A 17,375-nucleotide genomic window follows, 5' to 3' on the forward strand; every position below is an offset into this window, starting at 1 on the left:
ACCCCTCTTTTGTTTAATAAATGAAGTTCTACACAGCACGCTTCTTGGCTCTTAGGAAATCATGATGCTTCACTTTAAAAAAAAACAAAACTCTGCCTTTAACTGTTCAAAAAGAACCTCCATGTGCTTTGTTATCAATTTCTAAAATTATGCACATACTACTGCAATGTCAGCATTAACAGAGTTACAGTATAAATATACAGTGCACCTTGGAGATTGTTAACCGAAATGCTCACTGGATTTCCAGACAGGGTAAGGATTCATCCTTGGACTGAAAAAGCCTGTAAAAAAAGGTTCACCACAACCTGTGTGTACAGCTAAAAGATGCTTTAATTTTATAAAAGTTACAGGGGGAAATGTCACATCATTGTAATCCCCCCTCACCCATCTTCCCTTTTTAGCCACTGATACCGCTTCTGTATTGGTACTAGATTACCAACCATCTTATCCAAGTTACATGAATGCTTGATACATAGCACACAACAAACACTGTACAAAAAAGGGTTTACCAGAAAAGAGAAGGTATTTATTCAAGAAATACAAATTGATGGTACCAGCCATCTTTGGAAGCCACTACCATGAGGCAAACAGGACATAAAACCCAAGTCCTTTGCTCACAAACGCATTAAAGAAGAGTGTCTTTACACAACTCCAGCTGCCTAGTGCACAACATTGTAGACATTGCTCAAAAGGCTATCTCCAGTTTCTAGACATTCCTAGGACATGGAGAAGAGAGGCACCGGTAAGGTTCTTGACTCAAGATCATATTGTTATTTCAGTTAAAGCCCCAGCATATTATGCGGTGTTAGGTTTTGTTTTTTAATTCCATTAAACTTTTGTCCCGTCTTTAGCTGGGTTCAGTTGCCGGAAAAGGGAGCCATGTAACCAGTTGCATTCTTAATATTCCTCATGATGATAATCGCGCTTACATTTTTGATTTTGACATTATGGTTTGGTTCCATGGATCATTTGCACAGTATCAAGAAATATCCAGATGCATGACCATCCTTAAAGGAACTGACCATATTTTTTTTCACGGATTGCCCTAGAAGATCAGACCAGTAAAGTTCAAATCTCTTAATTGAATAAACTGATTTATCCTTTGTTTACCTTTATATTATTTGTGCTTATAAGCTTGCTGATACACACTACAATACATGCCACTTTGGAAAGGAGTATTACATCTCTGGAATGATCCTGGGCTCCTGTTAAATGGAACAAAAAATGTACATGCAGGTAAAGTGAAGAGAGAGAGACAGAGTGCAAAAGAATTGCTTAACTAAATCAAAAAATACTCACTGGACACAGAACAATTTTTTTAAAAAACTAACAGCTATTAATCAAAAGAGCCAGTTAAGTTCTTGACAGTGTTGCTTCACTTGCTTTGTAATTAACATATTGAAAAAATAGATCATTTCAAATATTCCCAGAGATAATAGTTCTTTACACCATTCACATTGTTAGGTGTCCATTTTTACGCTTGGGAAAAGAGGGCTGCAATAGAGATAGACCCCAGGATGGAATATTATTGCCAAATAACTAAAGAAACTTGTTTAGCAACTATTTAAACAAAGATTCATATCCTCTTAAGTTTAAAATATTCCAGGCAGGCACAGATCTGTAAAAAAAAAAAGAGGACATGATCTCTGCTAGAAAACTAGTTCCAGAGGTATATGCATAACCATTAAACAACAGGACAGAGGCCTGTTAAGAGATTAATATGTCAACGACTGCAATGCTAAAATGAATTTTTTAAAACAATGCAAACCTGCACTAACCTAGGTGTGAGGTTTTTAAAAATTGTTTCCCATGACTACCAATGGACTTAATATGCAGGGCCATTATCCTCATCTTGTTAGTTTACAATTATTATTTTGTTACATCACACATTGTCACCTAACTGAATTCAGTGCTTCGTCAGACAAATCTTCTTGATGATTTTTTTTTTTTTGGTAAATGAACCATGGAACTTTTAAAAAAGCAGAAGATATTCTCTTTGCCCACCAATATGCTTCTAAGCCCAGTTTACCCGCTGGCATTTCAATGACATTTTTTCCCAGTAATATCTTTTTATGAACGAGAAAAGTATTAAAACCAACTGAGGTGTCAGTTTCCTTAAATTCGCTGTTCATCCTAAGCAACTGGTAGCGGGGCAGACCGTGTGTGAGCCTCATGCTACAAATATGCACTTGACCAAAACTCCTTACATGTCTTTTTCAAAATATGGAGGACGGTAATGTTGCATAACCATCACTGCTGTTCTTTTGCCTTTCAAGCTCTTCCAGGACAAGCAGATTATGGAGCCTATTATTTCTGGGTCACGTGCTAGTAACACCTCTGCAATAACAGGCATGAAAAACCAAGTCTCTTTGCTAACAGACCTGCTGCTATCGTGAGCTTCTAGAAATAACTCACTACCATGGGGCTGACTGTTGATTAGGAGTGGTAAGCAAATCTGTTCTAGATGTAATGAAAACTGTCCAGTTACTCCTTGCACTTGATAGCTTAAAGTGTTTTGCCTTCGTAGTACGTCATCTTAAATCAATCAGCCTGGGGTCACAGGTTCTAGACTAGGATGGTCACTCTCCATTATGAAATAGGGAAATCTGGTAGCAAGACTGGAGCCAGTCTAAGTACAAAAAAAAATCGACTGGAGATGCACTTCAGTGCTTGCTTGAATTGCTCTTCCCTTAGAATAATGAATGAAACCGCTGAGGGTTATAGACTCACCAATGAAACCAACAGTTTTAACTTCCTTATTTTAAATGCCATTTCAAAGCAGTGAAGGGAATACTTGCCTTGCATCACATCATTGATCAAAGGTTATTCATTATCTCTAGTCAAGTTTATCCCTTAAAAATAGCTCCCCCTGGAGGGAAGAACAAACTCTGGGCGTTTTCCCACTGACCTTACTCCGGAGCGACGTCCCTCTTCACCGTGCAGAGCCTGCGCGGATTTCGCACCAACTGCTCTGCAGAACCCGGAAGAGCCGCAAAGTCCCACGGCTTTTGCGTCGCAAATGTAAACTGGTTTTTGGCGGTTTACATTTGCGACGAAAGGTCGTGAACCTCCTGGTTCCTTGGAGCAGCCTCGGAGCAGTTGGTGGGAAATCCGCGCAGACGCTGCGCGGTGAAGAGGGACGTCGCTCCGAAGTAAGCTCAGTGGGAAAACGGCCTCTATAAATGGCTCCTATTTGTTCTGAGATATGTGCAGTTCATGATTCCTGAGGGATTACTTCTGTTCAGAGACAGTGAGCTTGAAAGGGTAGACAACAATCCTTGAATGCAAAAGGGAGGTATATATATTAGGTTACCACTCACATAGATTTATGCACAAATTTTAAAATGGCCCTTCATTACTGCCAGAATCTTTGCTATTTTCAATGGAATTGTCAACGTTTTCTGGCAAAACCACTCCATTATAATTGAAAGGATGGGAGTGAGGCGCCTTGGTTTTTTACAGGACAGCACTATCTAGCTATTTGCATATCGTCCCCTTTAAAACTGCCGCCCAAAAACATTTTTATTCCTTCACACACCCTAATTTGTACGCATTTATGAAAGAAAAGAATGTGAATAATTGGTGAAAGAGTACAGTAGCATTTCTTTTAAAGAATCAAATTCTATCCTGTAGAGTTTCCACTGTAATCATGAAAAGAGGTTAAAGAATGTCTGTGTGTGGGATGTAGAGGTGCTTAAATATCTTCTTGTAATTGTTCTCTGAGAACACTCAGGTTCCTGCAGAGCATTTTACAGCCAGTGACTTTTGAAGCTGTTTACCAAATCGTTAAAATGCTAGGTGGAAAACTGTACCATCAAGCAACATGATTTAGAAACAATTATTTCCAAAAATCTTGAAAAACACATTCTAAAAAGGACAGCAGAGATTATACTAGCCAACTCATAGCTTGGTTCACTCTTTAACAGCTATAATAATCTTGTCCCTTTTCATAACGAAAAAAATAAAGAACGGGTATGTACTTTATTTTGTGAGGCATGTTTCTGGTATGTAAAGGCCATGGCTTACACACAATATAGCAACACTGGCATTTTGAAAGGCAAAGGAACTGTATTAAACATCAACTGCATGGCTGAAAACCCAAGAGGCATACGAAGCTTTTAAAGTTTGTGAGCAGCGATCCAGTTTGCTTAAAATTCAACATGTGGGATGAGCTAGGAAAGATTCACAGTTAAGAATGTTATCATACACCTTTAGAGAGAGATGCAGGATCTGTATTGTTTTATCTTAATTAATGGTTTGTTTTTAATAGTGGTGAAAGTTATCATGGTACCAGGGAAAGTGAGGAACTTAGCTAATGTCTAGAACACAGATCCTCTTTGGCTCCGTGTTACTGCCAGGTATTGTTATCAGCATTTACACCTCAAATACATTGAGAGGACCAGGCAGGAAAAGACTGCTGTGTTTGTGATACACAATGATACATTCAGGTCTGTATGGCATGTAGTTTCAAATACGACAAAGACTATCACGTCTGCCTTTAAAAACTTGTAGTCTTTTCTACACTGGAATCCCTTTGATCTTGAAAGGTTCAATCCATTGGTTTAGTAGTTCCTACCTGTCACAGCAAAAATAACCCAAGTAAGGCTAAATTAGTATGTAGGACACTTTAGTGTAGCTCTTTTCAATGCAAAGAGAAAATGTCCACTCTAGATTGCACTATCAGTGGACCAAAGTCCATGCTTTTCAAGTCAACATAATAAGATAAAATTTGAAAAAGAGCACCACATGCAAACAGACAAGTAGATTTGGTGCTTAGCAAGAGAAAGTAGTTAGTGAAAGTTACCTGAAAACTTAACAGCACTGCTAACACAAGTTATGTCCACATCAAAACACACCAGAACAAATGACGTAACAGAAGTTCTGAGAAGCCTCAAAAGAACTAGATCAACCTTTTAAAAGGGACAATCTGTTTTAAGATTGATTCATTCAGTGTTCATTCAAATTTAACAGAATATATATCAAAAATCCTTACCAATTTCCCCCAAAGTGCTTTCACATTTTAAAGGGTGAATACTCAATGATATTGCTAGTGACAAATGAAAGGTATTTTGAAATTTACTAACTAGAAAAAGAGACCTATCCATTCTGATGCACAGGTCTATACGCTGTCAGACACGTGTGTGTGAAAAAGGCATAACTGAAACAATGGCAGGAAAGTTAAAGGACACCTGAACTTTTCTCTCTTATGGGAAAGTTCATTGGACGTGAACCATTTTTCATGAACCCATAAAATCGACTTATTTCTATAAACTTCCCACCTCTAATAAGATTCCAAAATGCCTTTAGATCTGGGGAAAGTACAGCACAACGCTTCTTTGTATTCCAAGATCTAGTGATGTTCTGTAAAGTTAGGGTGATTAGACTGCTCTAGGAACTGTGGTATTTTTACCTGCCAAGAAGTCTTAATCCTTCTTTTCATTTCTCTTGAAAGACAGAGGGACATATATAGAACTATTGACCAAGATTATACATCTCAATCCAAATTATAGGTAGCAAACATGAAACTCAAGTGGGAAGAACTATATCCAAAAGATGCTGATCAGAAAGCCGCATGCCTTGTCTTATGTATGACTTGAAGTTCCTGTGCTTTTTCTCTTTTGTTTTCACAAATATTGCTATGAATCAAAGACATTTACAATTGTTGAGCGAAAGCATTAGTATACTAAGTAATAGACGTTGTGTGTCCTTTTTTAGCTGGTGCTCCTCCAGTAAATAGCTTTTCAACTAGACCAGCAATGTATACAATAATTTGGTAAGCCCGTTTTCTGGAGCCAGTAAATAATAGACGTTTCCTTGTAGCCACTAATGTTTCATTTCATGAGATGTTCTGTAAAATATATGCATGTATTAAATTATTGCCTGATTTTTTTTCAGAAGGCAGTATTTATCATGTGCTAAAGCAAATGACAATTTGTTGCTAAGCTGGAATGTACCAAACCTTGTATAAAAGCCTGCACTAGGGATCATGCCATCATCAGAATATATGCAAAAGGTCTGTCTCATGGCCCTTTATCACCCTCTTTAAGTAGTAGCCTCATTGAGCAAGTAAGTGAAACCAGAAGAGAAACAATCCTTACAAATATTACAGCACATTAGATCTACCAGAACAGCTACTCTGATTGGCTGCACTGTAAGCGTTGCTGATTTCATGAAATACTTCAATTTGGTTGACTCCTTTAAAAAAAGTGCTTTCTACCATCGTGGATCAATACTTCACTTACAATTCAAAGCATTGTTTACAACTCTTATCATGTTTAAACTACAAGTTCCCTCATGCAAACACATCTTCCCATTAATTTTGTTAGGAGTTTCTTGCTGTGCTTTTGAACGTTAAAACTGGGCAAACTCTTTGGGGCAGTTTCTAGACTCTGTCTGTGTTTATGTGTGTGTGTATGTCCCCTAAAACTCCATCACAGATGGAATTTTTGCTGGTCATTGCTTGGAACCAATCCATTAACAGGATAGAAGGTGGAAAGAGTGAAAAAAAAGTTCTCACGTGATAAAAAGAGCGAGAGGAAGAAAGGAGAGACAAACGGGCAAAGTCAGTTTTCCACTGGGGTGGGGTTTAAGGGCTGGCTCACAATGACTTGCACCACATAGTCCCTTGGTATTTTGAGCTCCTCCAGTTTCATTTTGTCTGCCAATGGCCTGCCTGAAAAAAACCATCGCTGACTGCTGGGCTCCACACCCTCCACCGTGTGCAGTCTTCTTTTCATGTGATACACGGTGTCCATACTGCGGACTACAAGTTTGAGGTCTTTGCCAGTGGAAAGACGTAAACGAAGCTGGCACTCGTGGCCAGAGTTGGGTGGTGGATCAGGAATATCCAGAGTCTCTAGGTCACCCTTCTCTTCAATCATGTTGATAGGCGGGGCCAGACAGTAGACAGGAAGCTGGTATCTGTTTCCCAGTTCGTCATAACACTCTGTAAGAGCACCTTTAGAAGAAGAAGAAGAAAAAAAACCAGGGTAAGTGAAATGGTTTGATTAAAGTCAAAGTTATATTCCTTGAAGTGCCGAATCTTTAAATTCAGAATGGCTTGTCCTGCGGCTCCAGAGCAGCCTAACTACTAGCTCCCACTCACCAACTTTCAGCTTCAAAACTTTTACATTTTATTATTATGGCCTAAAACCAATTTTGGGAATGAAAGGGCCAAAAGGAGGCTTAACGTTGAGAAGTGATGAGTAACATATGAAAATCATCGCAGAGATTTCCTTCTCAACTGTTCTTTCCGTGTAAAAGTAGTTAGCAAAATCTGGGTTGATACCATAATCTTATCTTAAGCCCTTCTTATATAAAATTTATGTCGTGCATCTGGAATGCTCATAATGCATTTATATTCACACACACAAAAAAACATTCGGAGGAGATTTCAAAAGACATATAATTACTTTCAACAGTAAAGGCATGTTAATCCCCTAGGAATCTGAAAGCTACCAGATGAATACAGAGAAAGCTTTCCCCATCTGCCTTTGAGTCTTCAGTACTCACACAATACACAGATCAAGGTGATAGTATGTCAGGTATCACCAGAAGACAAAACAGTACTATATAATGTACTTAGAAGATAAATGAATACATTACTTGGTGTTCCGCTATGCTAAACGGTTTAACAGTAGGAGATATGAATCTTACCTAAGTAGCAAATAGAATTAACTCCCCCTAAAGTTCCACAGTTTGCTAACACAGACTTTTTCAGTACTCGCCCTCCTACTTTGGAAATGACTCCCAGAGGAGATGAGAAAGGCCCCCATCTGCATTAAGCTTCCAGAGAGGCTGCAAAATGGAACTATTTAGGAGGGTGTTTGGGGTCAGTTAATTAGTGGCCTTGGGCCAAGCAACTGTTTAAGGAAAGTTGTGAAATATTTATCAGGAGCACTATATGCAGGCTTCATTTGCTGGTTTTTGTTTGAATGTGTTTTTAGTGCTCTTGTTTCAACAATGAATTTTCATATTCTTGCCCCTAGGTGGGGTACATTCGCTTGGAGGATTAAACCACCCTTTTGAATTTTGTGCAAATGTGTATATGGATAATCCTGTACGTGTGCATACACAGAGACTTTTCTAGAAACTCTGTCTTCAGGAGCCTGACACGCACTGCCTTAACAATTTATCATTAGAGATTATGGATTTTTCAGTCTTTGGTAGATTGTTTATGCAGGCAGCATAACTTGCCAAAACATTTGTAGATCAGCAAAAACAAACCAAACCAAGCAAATCGAGTTCAACCGGCTGAGCCCAGCTATACCCTTTTTACAATTAGGCATGGAAAGACTCTTCCTTCATCTCAGGAAGCTTCCAAGCATTCTCCTCTTGAGGGAGGCTCCACGTTTACGTGAGCAGAGTAGTAGAATCCAAATCACTATATTTTGTAGTTTTTCTTGTTTCCCTAAGGGTATCAACGGCAACAATGCTAGCTTTGGTAGTAAGCCATCATGGAACAGAATCAGACTTCAACAGACAGTATGGAGAGCTGGATTCCTACATGCAAGATTCCTTTTAGTACCATTCCAATGCCGTCCTAAAGGAATATATTCGCTGTGTGGTAACGGAACAGAAGAGCAAGTTGCCTACTGGCAGAGTTGTGGCGACTAAAGGAAACATCCACATTCAGTGGCAGTAAACCTCTTAATATTAGTACAAGAGGGAACATCAGGGGAAGGCCTCAGTCTCTATGTCATGTTGTTGGCTGCTCAGAGAAAGTGGTTGGCCACTGTGTGAGGCACGATGCTGGACTAGAGGTACCACCGGTCTGATCTAGCAGAGTTCTTACATTCTTAAAGATGCATACTAAGTTCATATGAGGCTTGCTTCTCTGTGGACATAAACTGAAGCAGCAGATTGCCCTTGGAGGGTATCATCAGCTTATTTGGCATTTTAGCATTTATATGTGCTAATATTGATTTTGTTAACATGTATTTACTTTTGGGACAGTAGCATTAAGTATAATCCATTAGCCCAGCCTTCCAAAATTCCTTTTCAATGGCCTGATTCTTGTTGGGGGAATGAACAGATTATCCATAAAATAACAGAGACTGGATTTTGGAGAGAGACCGAGAGAGCAAGGATGCTGGATTTAGCAGAGACAGAAAGGAACGAAAGCATTCTCCATAAAAAGAAAACGAGAACAAAAGGAAACAAGTACCTTTCCCCTCATGTACAACAAAAATCATTACAGGTACAGACCACAGGATATTGGTCTGAGCTCCAAATAGCTTTAAGGGGTGTTTTGTTTTAAAAAATCTGGTTTAATGGTTATATACAAACTAGAAACCAAGTCTATGTTGAAACAGGACTAGAAAAAAACATGCATATATTTTGTTCATAAAAACAGCTGTGCAAGTGTCTTGATTATAAGTAGAATATTCACCAAACTTGGTGGGCACATACACAACAATTCACTGAAGATACCACACAATTTTGGAGCCTCTAGACCCCAGGGAGTCACCCCTGCACCCCAAAGTTCCTAAACTGGTTTTGAGAAATCAAAAAATTCAGGTTCAGGTTCATGAACCAGTTTGAGACACCCTGGCTGTGACCACACTGCCGGCTCAGGGTGGCATCAAGCTGACCCAGAAGTGAGTCAGCCAGAAAAGAAGTGCCCAGGAGCGTGCAGACAGCACATAGCCTGCCCCTGGAACAGGGACGATCCACGGGAGCCCTGGAACAGCATCCAGAGCGCTCATTTGCCACTCCCCAGGTGCTTCCCGGCCATCCAGACGGGTGGGGAGGTGCCTCAAAACCACCTTTCTGAGGCAGCTCCCATCCGGACCAGGACAGGGTGAGTATGGAATGGGGATGGTAGGCAGATGTGTGCACTTGGACATGCTTTTTAGATCTGCTTGCCTGCCATCCCCAGTGCAGTTTAAACTGTCTATCTGTAACCAGTCCCCCTGAACCTTAACCAGGGTTTTCTAGTTTATGCCTATCCCTAGTATCCACTGTGGATTCACTCAAGACTTTCTCTCTCAATAGTTGCAACAACTGTCCACAATTGGGGGCATTGGGGTAAATATGCACAGTGCAGAAAGGGACTGCCTCCCTTGTAGACATGCTGTCAGAACACCAACATGAAGTCAATGTGATGTCATGGCAGTGTATCCTCACATGAAAGCAGGAGAAACAAAGAGCACGACCATATTTCTCAGAGATTTCCAGCCTCCCCAGCCCTTGCTACCTCTGGTAAATACTTGTGATATCATTTACCTTGCAAGATTATAGATCAATGAAACAGCCCAGTTGGAGAGACTTCCAAAACAAGCCCTAGAGGAGACTGGTTTAATGACTGCACTCCCCCCCCCCCACCCCCCCCAAACAGGTGATTCCCAGATAGGAACACTCAAGTGGGAGGTATACAAATTAGAAGAGCACATAGCTGGTGCCACTCTCGCAAATCCATAGCAAATCTCCATGATGTGTGGAGTCCACAGTTTTTTGTTGTTGCTGTAGCTTACTCATTAATGTTCTTGTCTCTCTTTTGGCTCTTGTCAAACAATCCAATTAGAGTAAAAAGGCCAGGATGAACCCCATTCATAGCACAGCGTCATACTAACCTCCAGCTAAACCTACAGTGTAAGCAACAGCCATTTTGTATAGTGTGGCTCTAGCCATAATAATAATAATAATAATAATAATAATAATAATAATAATAATAATAATAATAATACTTTTTATTTATATCCCACCCTCCCCGCACAAGCATGCTCAGGGCTGCTCACAACATACAAATGCAATACCATAAAATCATACATAGCGATAAAATCATCATAAATCAATTTACAGATTATATTAAAATTAACATTATGGTGCTATAATAGGTCTTTCATAAGTTCAATGGCAGAAAAAAAAATGAATGAATCCAGGTGACCAGATTGGCTGAGTCATGGTAGGGGGCTTCTCAACATCTGTGTTCTTGCTAAGCCTGTGCAGTGCTGAAAACTATTTGACTACCACGGTTGTTCCTACCATGTACTAGGAACAACTCAACCCATGAGTCTGCTATCTGTAACTGAAGTTCCCAAAGGCAAAGAAACCTAAGAAAGAAAGCTAAGAATGCTGGCAACTCCTCCAATCTGTCTTACATTCAGAACACCATTCCTGTTGCTGTTCGATAAATACTTTTAATTGTCTCACAGCTGTTTCTCAGTCTTATGGAGTTTACCTAATGGACCTATGCCCACCCCTTGCTCATTGCTAATCTCAGCTGTGCTCAGTACATGAACTTACAGTGAGAGAAGGGTGAGGTCTGCTCCACTGTCTGTATAGTTGTGCTCTAGCAAAAGGGAGGGGTAGGGTACTGCAGGTTCACAACCCTCCTTGTTATTACTGATATGCTATGCAGAGAAGACAGAAAACAAAAGTTATTGGGAAGAACAGCAGCAACAGTGGCAATTAACCTCATGAATGCGGAGAAAGGACAGCTATATGGGAAGGCACTAAGGAAATCACTAGAGTCTGGGACAGCCAACCACCCTGCATCCCCTTATTTTGAGCAAGCGTATGACTGCTGTGGTTAAATGTCTGACAGGAAGAAAAACTGAAACCAAACTAAGACAAGATGGAAGTGATGACGGCTGGGAATCCTGAGGCTTTAACGGCACCCTTGCTGACTCAGTTAAGAGCTTGGGAATAATGCTGAAGCAGCGAGTTAATACAGCTGCAAAAAAATGCCTTTTCAAATTAATTTAGGCCTGAAGATGGCCCCCTACCATGACTCAGCCAATCTGGTCACCTGGATTCATGCCACAGTAACATCACGACTAGACTACTGTAATGTACTCGACGTAAGTCTCCCCTTGAAATCAACTTGGAAATTGAAATTGGTACAGAATGATGCAGCTTAGTTATTATCAGGAGCCAGGTGTACCATGCTTATTACAGAGGAGAGCCAGTTTGGTGTAGTGGTTAAGTGTGCGGACTCTTATCTGGGAGAACCAGGTTTGATTCCCCACTCCTCCACTTGCGCCTGCTGGCATGGCCTTGGGTCAGCCATAGCTCTGGCAGAGGTTGTCCTTGAAAGGGCAGCTGCTGGGAGAGCTCTCTCCAGCCCCACCCACCTCACAGGGTGTCTGTTGTGGGGGAGGAAGGTGAAGGAGATTGTGAGCCGCTCTGAGACTCTTTGGAGTGGAGAGCGGGATATAAATCCAATATCTTCATCTACCTCACAGGGTGTCTGTTGTGGGGGAGGAAGGTGAAGGAGATTGTGAGCCGCTCTGAGACTCTTTGGAGTGGAGAGCGGGATATAAATCCAATATCTTCATCTACCTCACAGGGTGTCTGTTGTGGGGGAGGAAGGTAAAGGAGATTGTGAGCTGCTCTGAGACTCTTCGGAGTGGAGGGCAGGATATAAATCCAATATCTTCATCTACCTCACAGGGTGTCTGTTGTGGGGGAGGAAGGGAAAGGAGATTGTGAGCCGCTCTGAGACTCTTCGGAGTGGAGGGCGGGATATAAATCCAATATCTTCATCTACCTCACAGGGTGTCTGTTGTGGGGGAGGAAGGGAAAGGAGATTGTGAGCCGCTCTGAGACTCTCTGGAGTGGAGGGCGCGATATAAATCCAATATCTTCTTCTTTGTCTATCTTCTACACACATTCTGCAGTCATTCCACTGGCTGCCCATAAGTTACCAAGATCAATTCAAAATACCGGCTGTTATATACAAAACCCATCATGGCCCTGGATCTTCACATCTGCAAGACTGCCACTCCATCTGTGTCCTGCAGCAACAACCACTCATCTGAGTAGAGCCCTTCTGATAGTGCTACCATGCTCTAGTCGAGAACAAAAACTGCCTTTACATGTGCCTTAGTCTTGCCGAACCCCCGCGGGGCGCGGGGGGGGCGGGGGATCCCCTGGTTTGAAAGCTCCGCCCCCTCTTTCGGAGCGTCCGGAAGCGGGCGACAAAATGGCGGACATTGGCACCATAGAGGCTAATGAACATGCTAGAGCATCTCTGCTGGAGGACTAACATCCTGTCTCTTCGGTGTGTTTTGCAAGTCCAGAGAGCAGGCCTTCCTGCTTAAAGAAGCTCCCCGCAGCAACCCTCATCTGACCTCGTGCAAGTGTGCTGCTGGTGGGAGCTCATTGCAAAGCTGGCAGCATAGGCTACCACACCTTGGAATCTAGAGTCTTTGAGCTGTCGGGGTTGCTGCGTCCAGTCCTGCATGGCCAGAGAGAAGTTAAGTCCCTAAAGAAGCTGATGGCTGGGGAATTAGATTTTCGCCCCTATCCCCAGGCCATTCCACAAGGGAGCCGGGGTGGGGGGGGGGGAGGCCGAGCACACCCTCTTTTCTCTATGTGTGTGTGCACGCGTGTGAGTGAGAGAGTCTGCTAAGGGGCCAGCGTGTGGGAGCCAGGGATGGAAGGGGGGGGGGAGCCATGCAGGCTCACTCTCCTTTTTCCTCCTCCATCCCACTGAAGCACCAACAAAGTTTTTCCCCCCTTCAGTGAGTGTTTGGAGGTGCCCTTTTTCTCCCCCTCAGGATCCCATTCCAGCAGCTCCTTTAGAATCAACGATCTTCCCTGATTTGTGTGTGTGTGTCCTCGGTATCCCATTCCAGCTTAAGATCAACAAAAATCTTCTGGTATTTGTTTGTGTGTGTTGGAAAGGAGACTATGTTGTCTCTGTTTCCCCCCCCCCCTCCTGTTCCAGCACCTTTCAGTTCTCCCCCTATTCCAGTTTCTTTCAAATCAACAAAGATCTTCCCCGAGTGTGTGTTGGAGGGGGTACTAAAACGAATGTCAAGATTGTCCATAGGAACCAATAGCAGAGCCTGGATTGTCCATTGACTTGCATGGGCTTCATTGAAATACACTGAAGCACAGAAATGGCTGCAACAAAACCCTGGAATGGATTCTTTCAGGGAAGTCAAAAGATACTACAAGTGTCCTGGAATGGGATTGTCAGGGGGAAGGTGGGTTGCCACACTCTGGGACTGCATTGCCAGGGGACAGAGTAGAAGGGCAGCCTCGGGGACTGGAGGTTGGCAAACTATCTTTTCCCCTGTCAATCCAGTCCAGAGGCTGGCAGATTAATTTTTCCCTTGACAATCCAGTCCCCTAGCAATGCAGTCCCAGAGTGTGGCAATCCCACCCTCCCCCAGGACACTTGTAGTATCTTTTGACTTTCCTGAAAGAATCCATTCCAGGTTTTTGTTGCAGCCATTTCTGTGCTTCGATGTATTTCAATGAAGCCCATGCAAGTCAATGGACAATCTTCTCTCCCATGATATCCTATGGACAATCCAGGCTCAGCTATTGTTTCCTATGGACAATCCTGTCATTCGTTTTAATATACCCCTGTTGGGGGTGGGCGTGGGCTCTGCTTGCCATTCTTTTTTCCCCTCCTGGGCGTCCTGTTTGATCCAGGATCACCTTTAAGATCAACAATTTATCTTCCCTGAGTGTGAGACTGTAGTGGGAAGCTATGAGCATGGATGGTAAATTGTTTCAGCATATCTGGCTGTGTTCATTCTTATTTTCTGTGTTTTTAAAATTCTGCATGCCCTGAATTCTGAATGCTTTGCATTTCTGGTTTGTGCATTTGAATTTGCTAATTTGGACTGGTATATTGTGTGCCCTCTCGACTGCCAGAAATAGCTGCTGAGAACACACCATGCAAAGTGATATTATTCGGGTGCCTTTATCTTTGAATAAGCTTTTGAAGCAAGTTGTTACGTCCACAGATTACTTTGTTTTCTAGCCATTGTAAATTTAGTATTCACTGATGCAATCAGCCTTCTAGGTGAAACAAAGCAACAACAACATCCCAAGGTCTTGGTATGTACAGTAATTCTGTACATCCCTTGTCAAGTCAAGAGTCTAATCCAGGGATGGCTAAACTTGCTTAACGTAAGAACCACACAGAATAAATGTCAGATGTTTGAGAGCTGCAAGACACAAACGTCAGATGTTTGAAAGCTGCAAGGGGAAGGAAGGAAGCAAGCAAGCAAGGAAGGAAATAGATGTGGGAGAGAGGAGTGGAAAGAAAACTTTTACTTTAAATATCTCCTCCAAGCTGACCAAAGGGGCAGTGGGGGCTTCAGGAGCCACACAATATGTATGCCACTTATGGCTCCTGAGCCACAGTTTGGCCACCCCTGGTCTAATAATTTTTTGCAGTTGAGTCTCCTAGTAACACAGGAGAGAGGAGACACTTTAAAGTGCCTCTAATTATACTAAGAAGAGGAAAGTTTTATTTCAAAATCTCACCCTCACTCCCTATTATTTCATTGCAAATGAAATTAGCCTTTAAACAATTAGAACAATTCGTTTCCCTTTTAAAATATTTATGGGATACTAATTACATATTTAGCTTTTCTTAAAAGTTTGTTAAAGATTTGATAGAAATAAAGAGTCTGTAACCGAAGAGCGACAGATTTCAAGCCATTCCTCCATTTACTTCAACAGTATATTGGCTACTGTGTTAAGACATTACTACTGATTGAACTTAACAAAGTTTTATAAAGCAGTGGATTTCATTACAGCTCTACTATTGTCATTTTTCCCTCAAGATTTCACTGTCTCAGGGAACTCAGCAGTTCCTCTTCTTGCTGTCTTTAGCAGTGCATACAAAGTTGTGACTTCTCTGTTCCTATAATGAGAACTTCAGAATTAATAGGAAGGCTTATTTCTATGAACTGATGTCTAACTAGCATTCTTTGATTTCTTTGCTATTAAGTGTTCATATTTCTGCATACTGTTTATTAAACATACAGGGCTGGTTCAAAACTCCGGTTTGGTGGTCTTAGAATACCAAATGCGCAGGGGAGTCCTGGGGAGAGAAGGTGATAGGAATGGGTTGTCTCTTTTGTCACCTTGCAGCCCACCCTTCTCCAGTGGTCAGCGAAGATTTCCCACAGCCATTTGGAGCTGGGGGGTGGGGGTGGGGAAGAGACAGTAAATCAGTTTTGCTAACTATTTAGAAATCAAAGAAGAGAACTGCCTGTGTAGCTGGAATTTTATTTCAGAGTTCTCAGCATCAATTAGTTCCAAATGCCCTCAAACACAAACCTCTGTGCAGTTTTCAGCACACCTTGCCTGGTTAGCAAAAGAAATACCTGCAGTGAAGAGTACAAGCAAAGCTCCTGCTGTGCATGGAGTAGTTCTTTCCCTTCTTATTATGCACCCATCCTTTGGATTCCAGCTTTAGAGTGCTGGACTAGGGTCTGGGAGACCTGGGCTTGAATCTCTACCTTGCCAAGGAAGCTTGCTGGGTAACATTGGAATGCGCTCAACCTCTGATGGAAGCAGCTTGGGTTCCCATTAAAAGTAGGGTATAAAGCAGGATTGCCCGCCTCCAGATGAGGGCTGGAGATCCCCTGCTATTACAACAAAGGTTTAAGGGTCAGAAATCAATGTAGTGAGAAATTTAAATTTGGAAGGGGGAAATGACATCACAGGAAGGCGTTTGGATGCAATGTTCTGGAAGTGACATCATTTGAAGGGGCGGTGCTTGGGAAATGACATCACTTGACCTTTGACCTGGAAGTGACATCACAGGATATGACAGCACAAAGTAATGTCACATCCTTTCTCCTGGCTCCACCCCCAAAGTCTCCTGATATTTCCTGAATCAGACCGGGCAACCCTAATGTGCCTTCTCTATAGTGGCCCCAAATCCTGTGGAACAGCCTACTTGAGGCAGTCCCTAAAGAGAATTCATATTTCAGAGGGAGTACAATCAAGTCCAGGACAGGCTGATAGAACAGCTAATTTTAAAAAACTTAAATAATCTGTATTATAATAAACCATAACAAAAAAGTTACAATAATGAATTACAAACACATATAAGCATTTCTATTGGTAGGTAAGTACTACAGGTAAGTATGACGTAGATATAAATGAATATAGAACAGCTAATTCATGATTAAACTATCATAGTGCCTCAGCGTTGTCTGGATCATGCTTCAGTTTACTGTCCTATATTCATTCCACTGCTGTCTCCGGATATCAGTTTAGAACATTCATTGTCCTTGTTGAATGAACTAAAGGGATAAACTTAGGAGTCATCTGATTATGGATGAGACTTTACTCCTCTCGGCCTCTTCCAACAGTTTTGTGCAGATGTCATATCACATAAGAGACAGGACCCTGAAGCATTCACAGTACAAGTGCCAAGGGATCAAGCAACCATCTTCAACCAGGACCTACTAATACTGCCGTGGCAGATAAAAATGGAACCACCAGAGCACAGTGAGCCAGACAGCCATTTGAGGCAGGCAGTCCAGATGGCTGGCTGATAGTATCAAAAAACCCCTGAAAGGTCCAAGAGAATCAACGTTGTCACATCCTCCATTTAGCTCATTGAGACTAGTCAGGGTTTCAGTTCCAAAACTGAGTCTAAAGCTGCA

The 17,375-nt window shown here is 41.9% G+C and overlaps 1 protein-coding gene across 1 annotated transcript in view; it reads right to left on the minus strand.

The window, feature by feature from the left end:
- Positions 1 to 312: 312 nt before the first annotated feature.
- UBTD2 (ubiquitin domain containing 2) overlaps positions 313 to 17,375 on the minus strand; it is a 96,359-nt gene continuing 79,296 nt past the window's right edge. Inside the window, exon 3 of the mRNA XM_060240588.1 lies at positions 313 to 6,958. Within this exon, the coding sequence (XP_060096571.1) occupies positions 6,564 to 6,958 (395 nt within the window). The 3' untranslated portion in view covers positions 313 to 6,563. The remainder of the gene's footprint in view (positions 6,959 to 17,375) is intronic.

The sequence above is a fragment of the Heteronotia binoei genome, chromosome 5 (assembly GCF_032191835.1).
Source record: "Heteronotia binoei isolate CCM8104 ecotype False Entrance Well chromosome 5, APGP_CSIRO_Hbin_v1, whole genome shotgun sequence".
Lineage (NCBI taxonomy): Eukaryota > Metazoa > Chordata > Lepidosauria > Squamata > Gekkonidae > Heteronotia > Heteronotia binoei.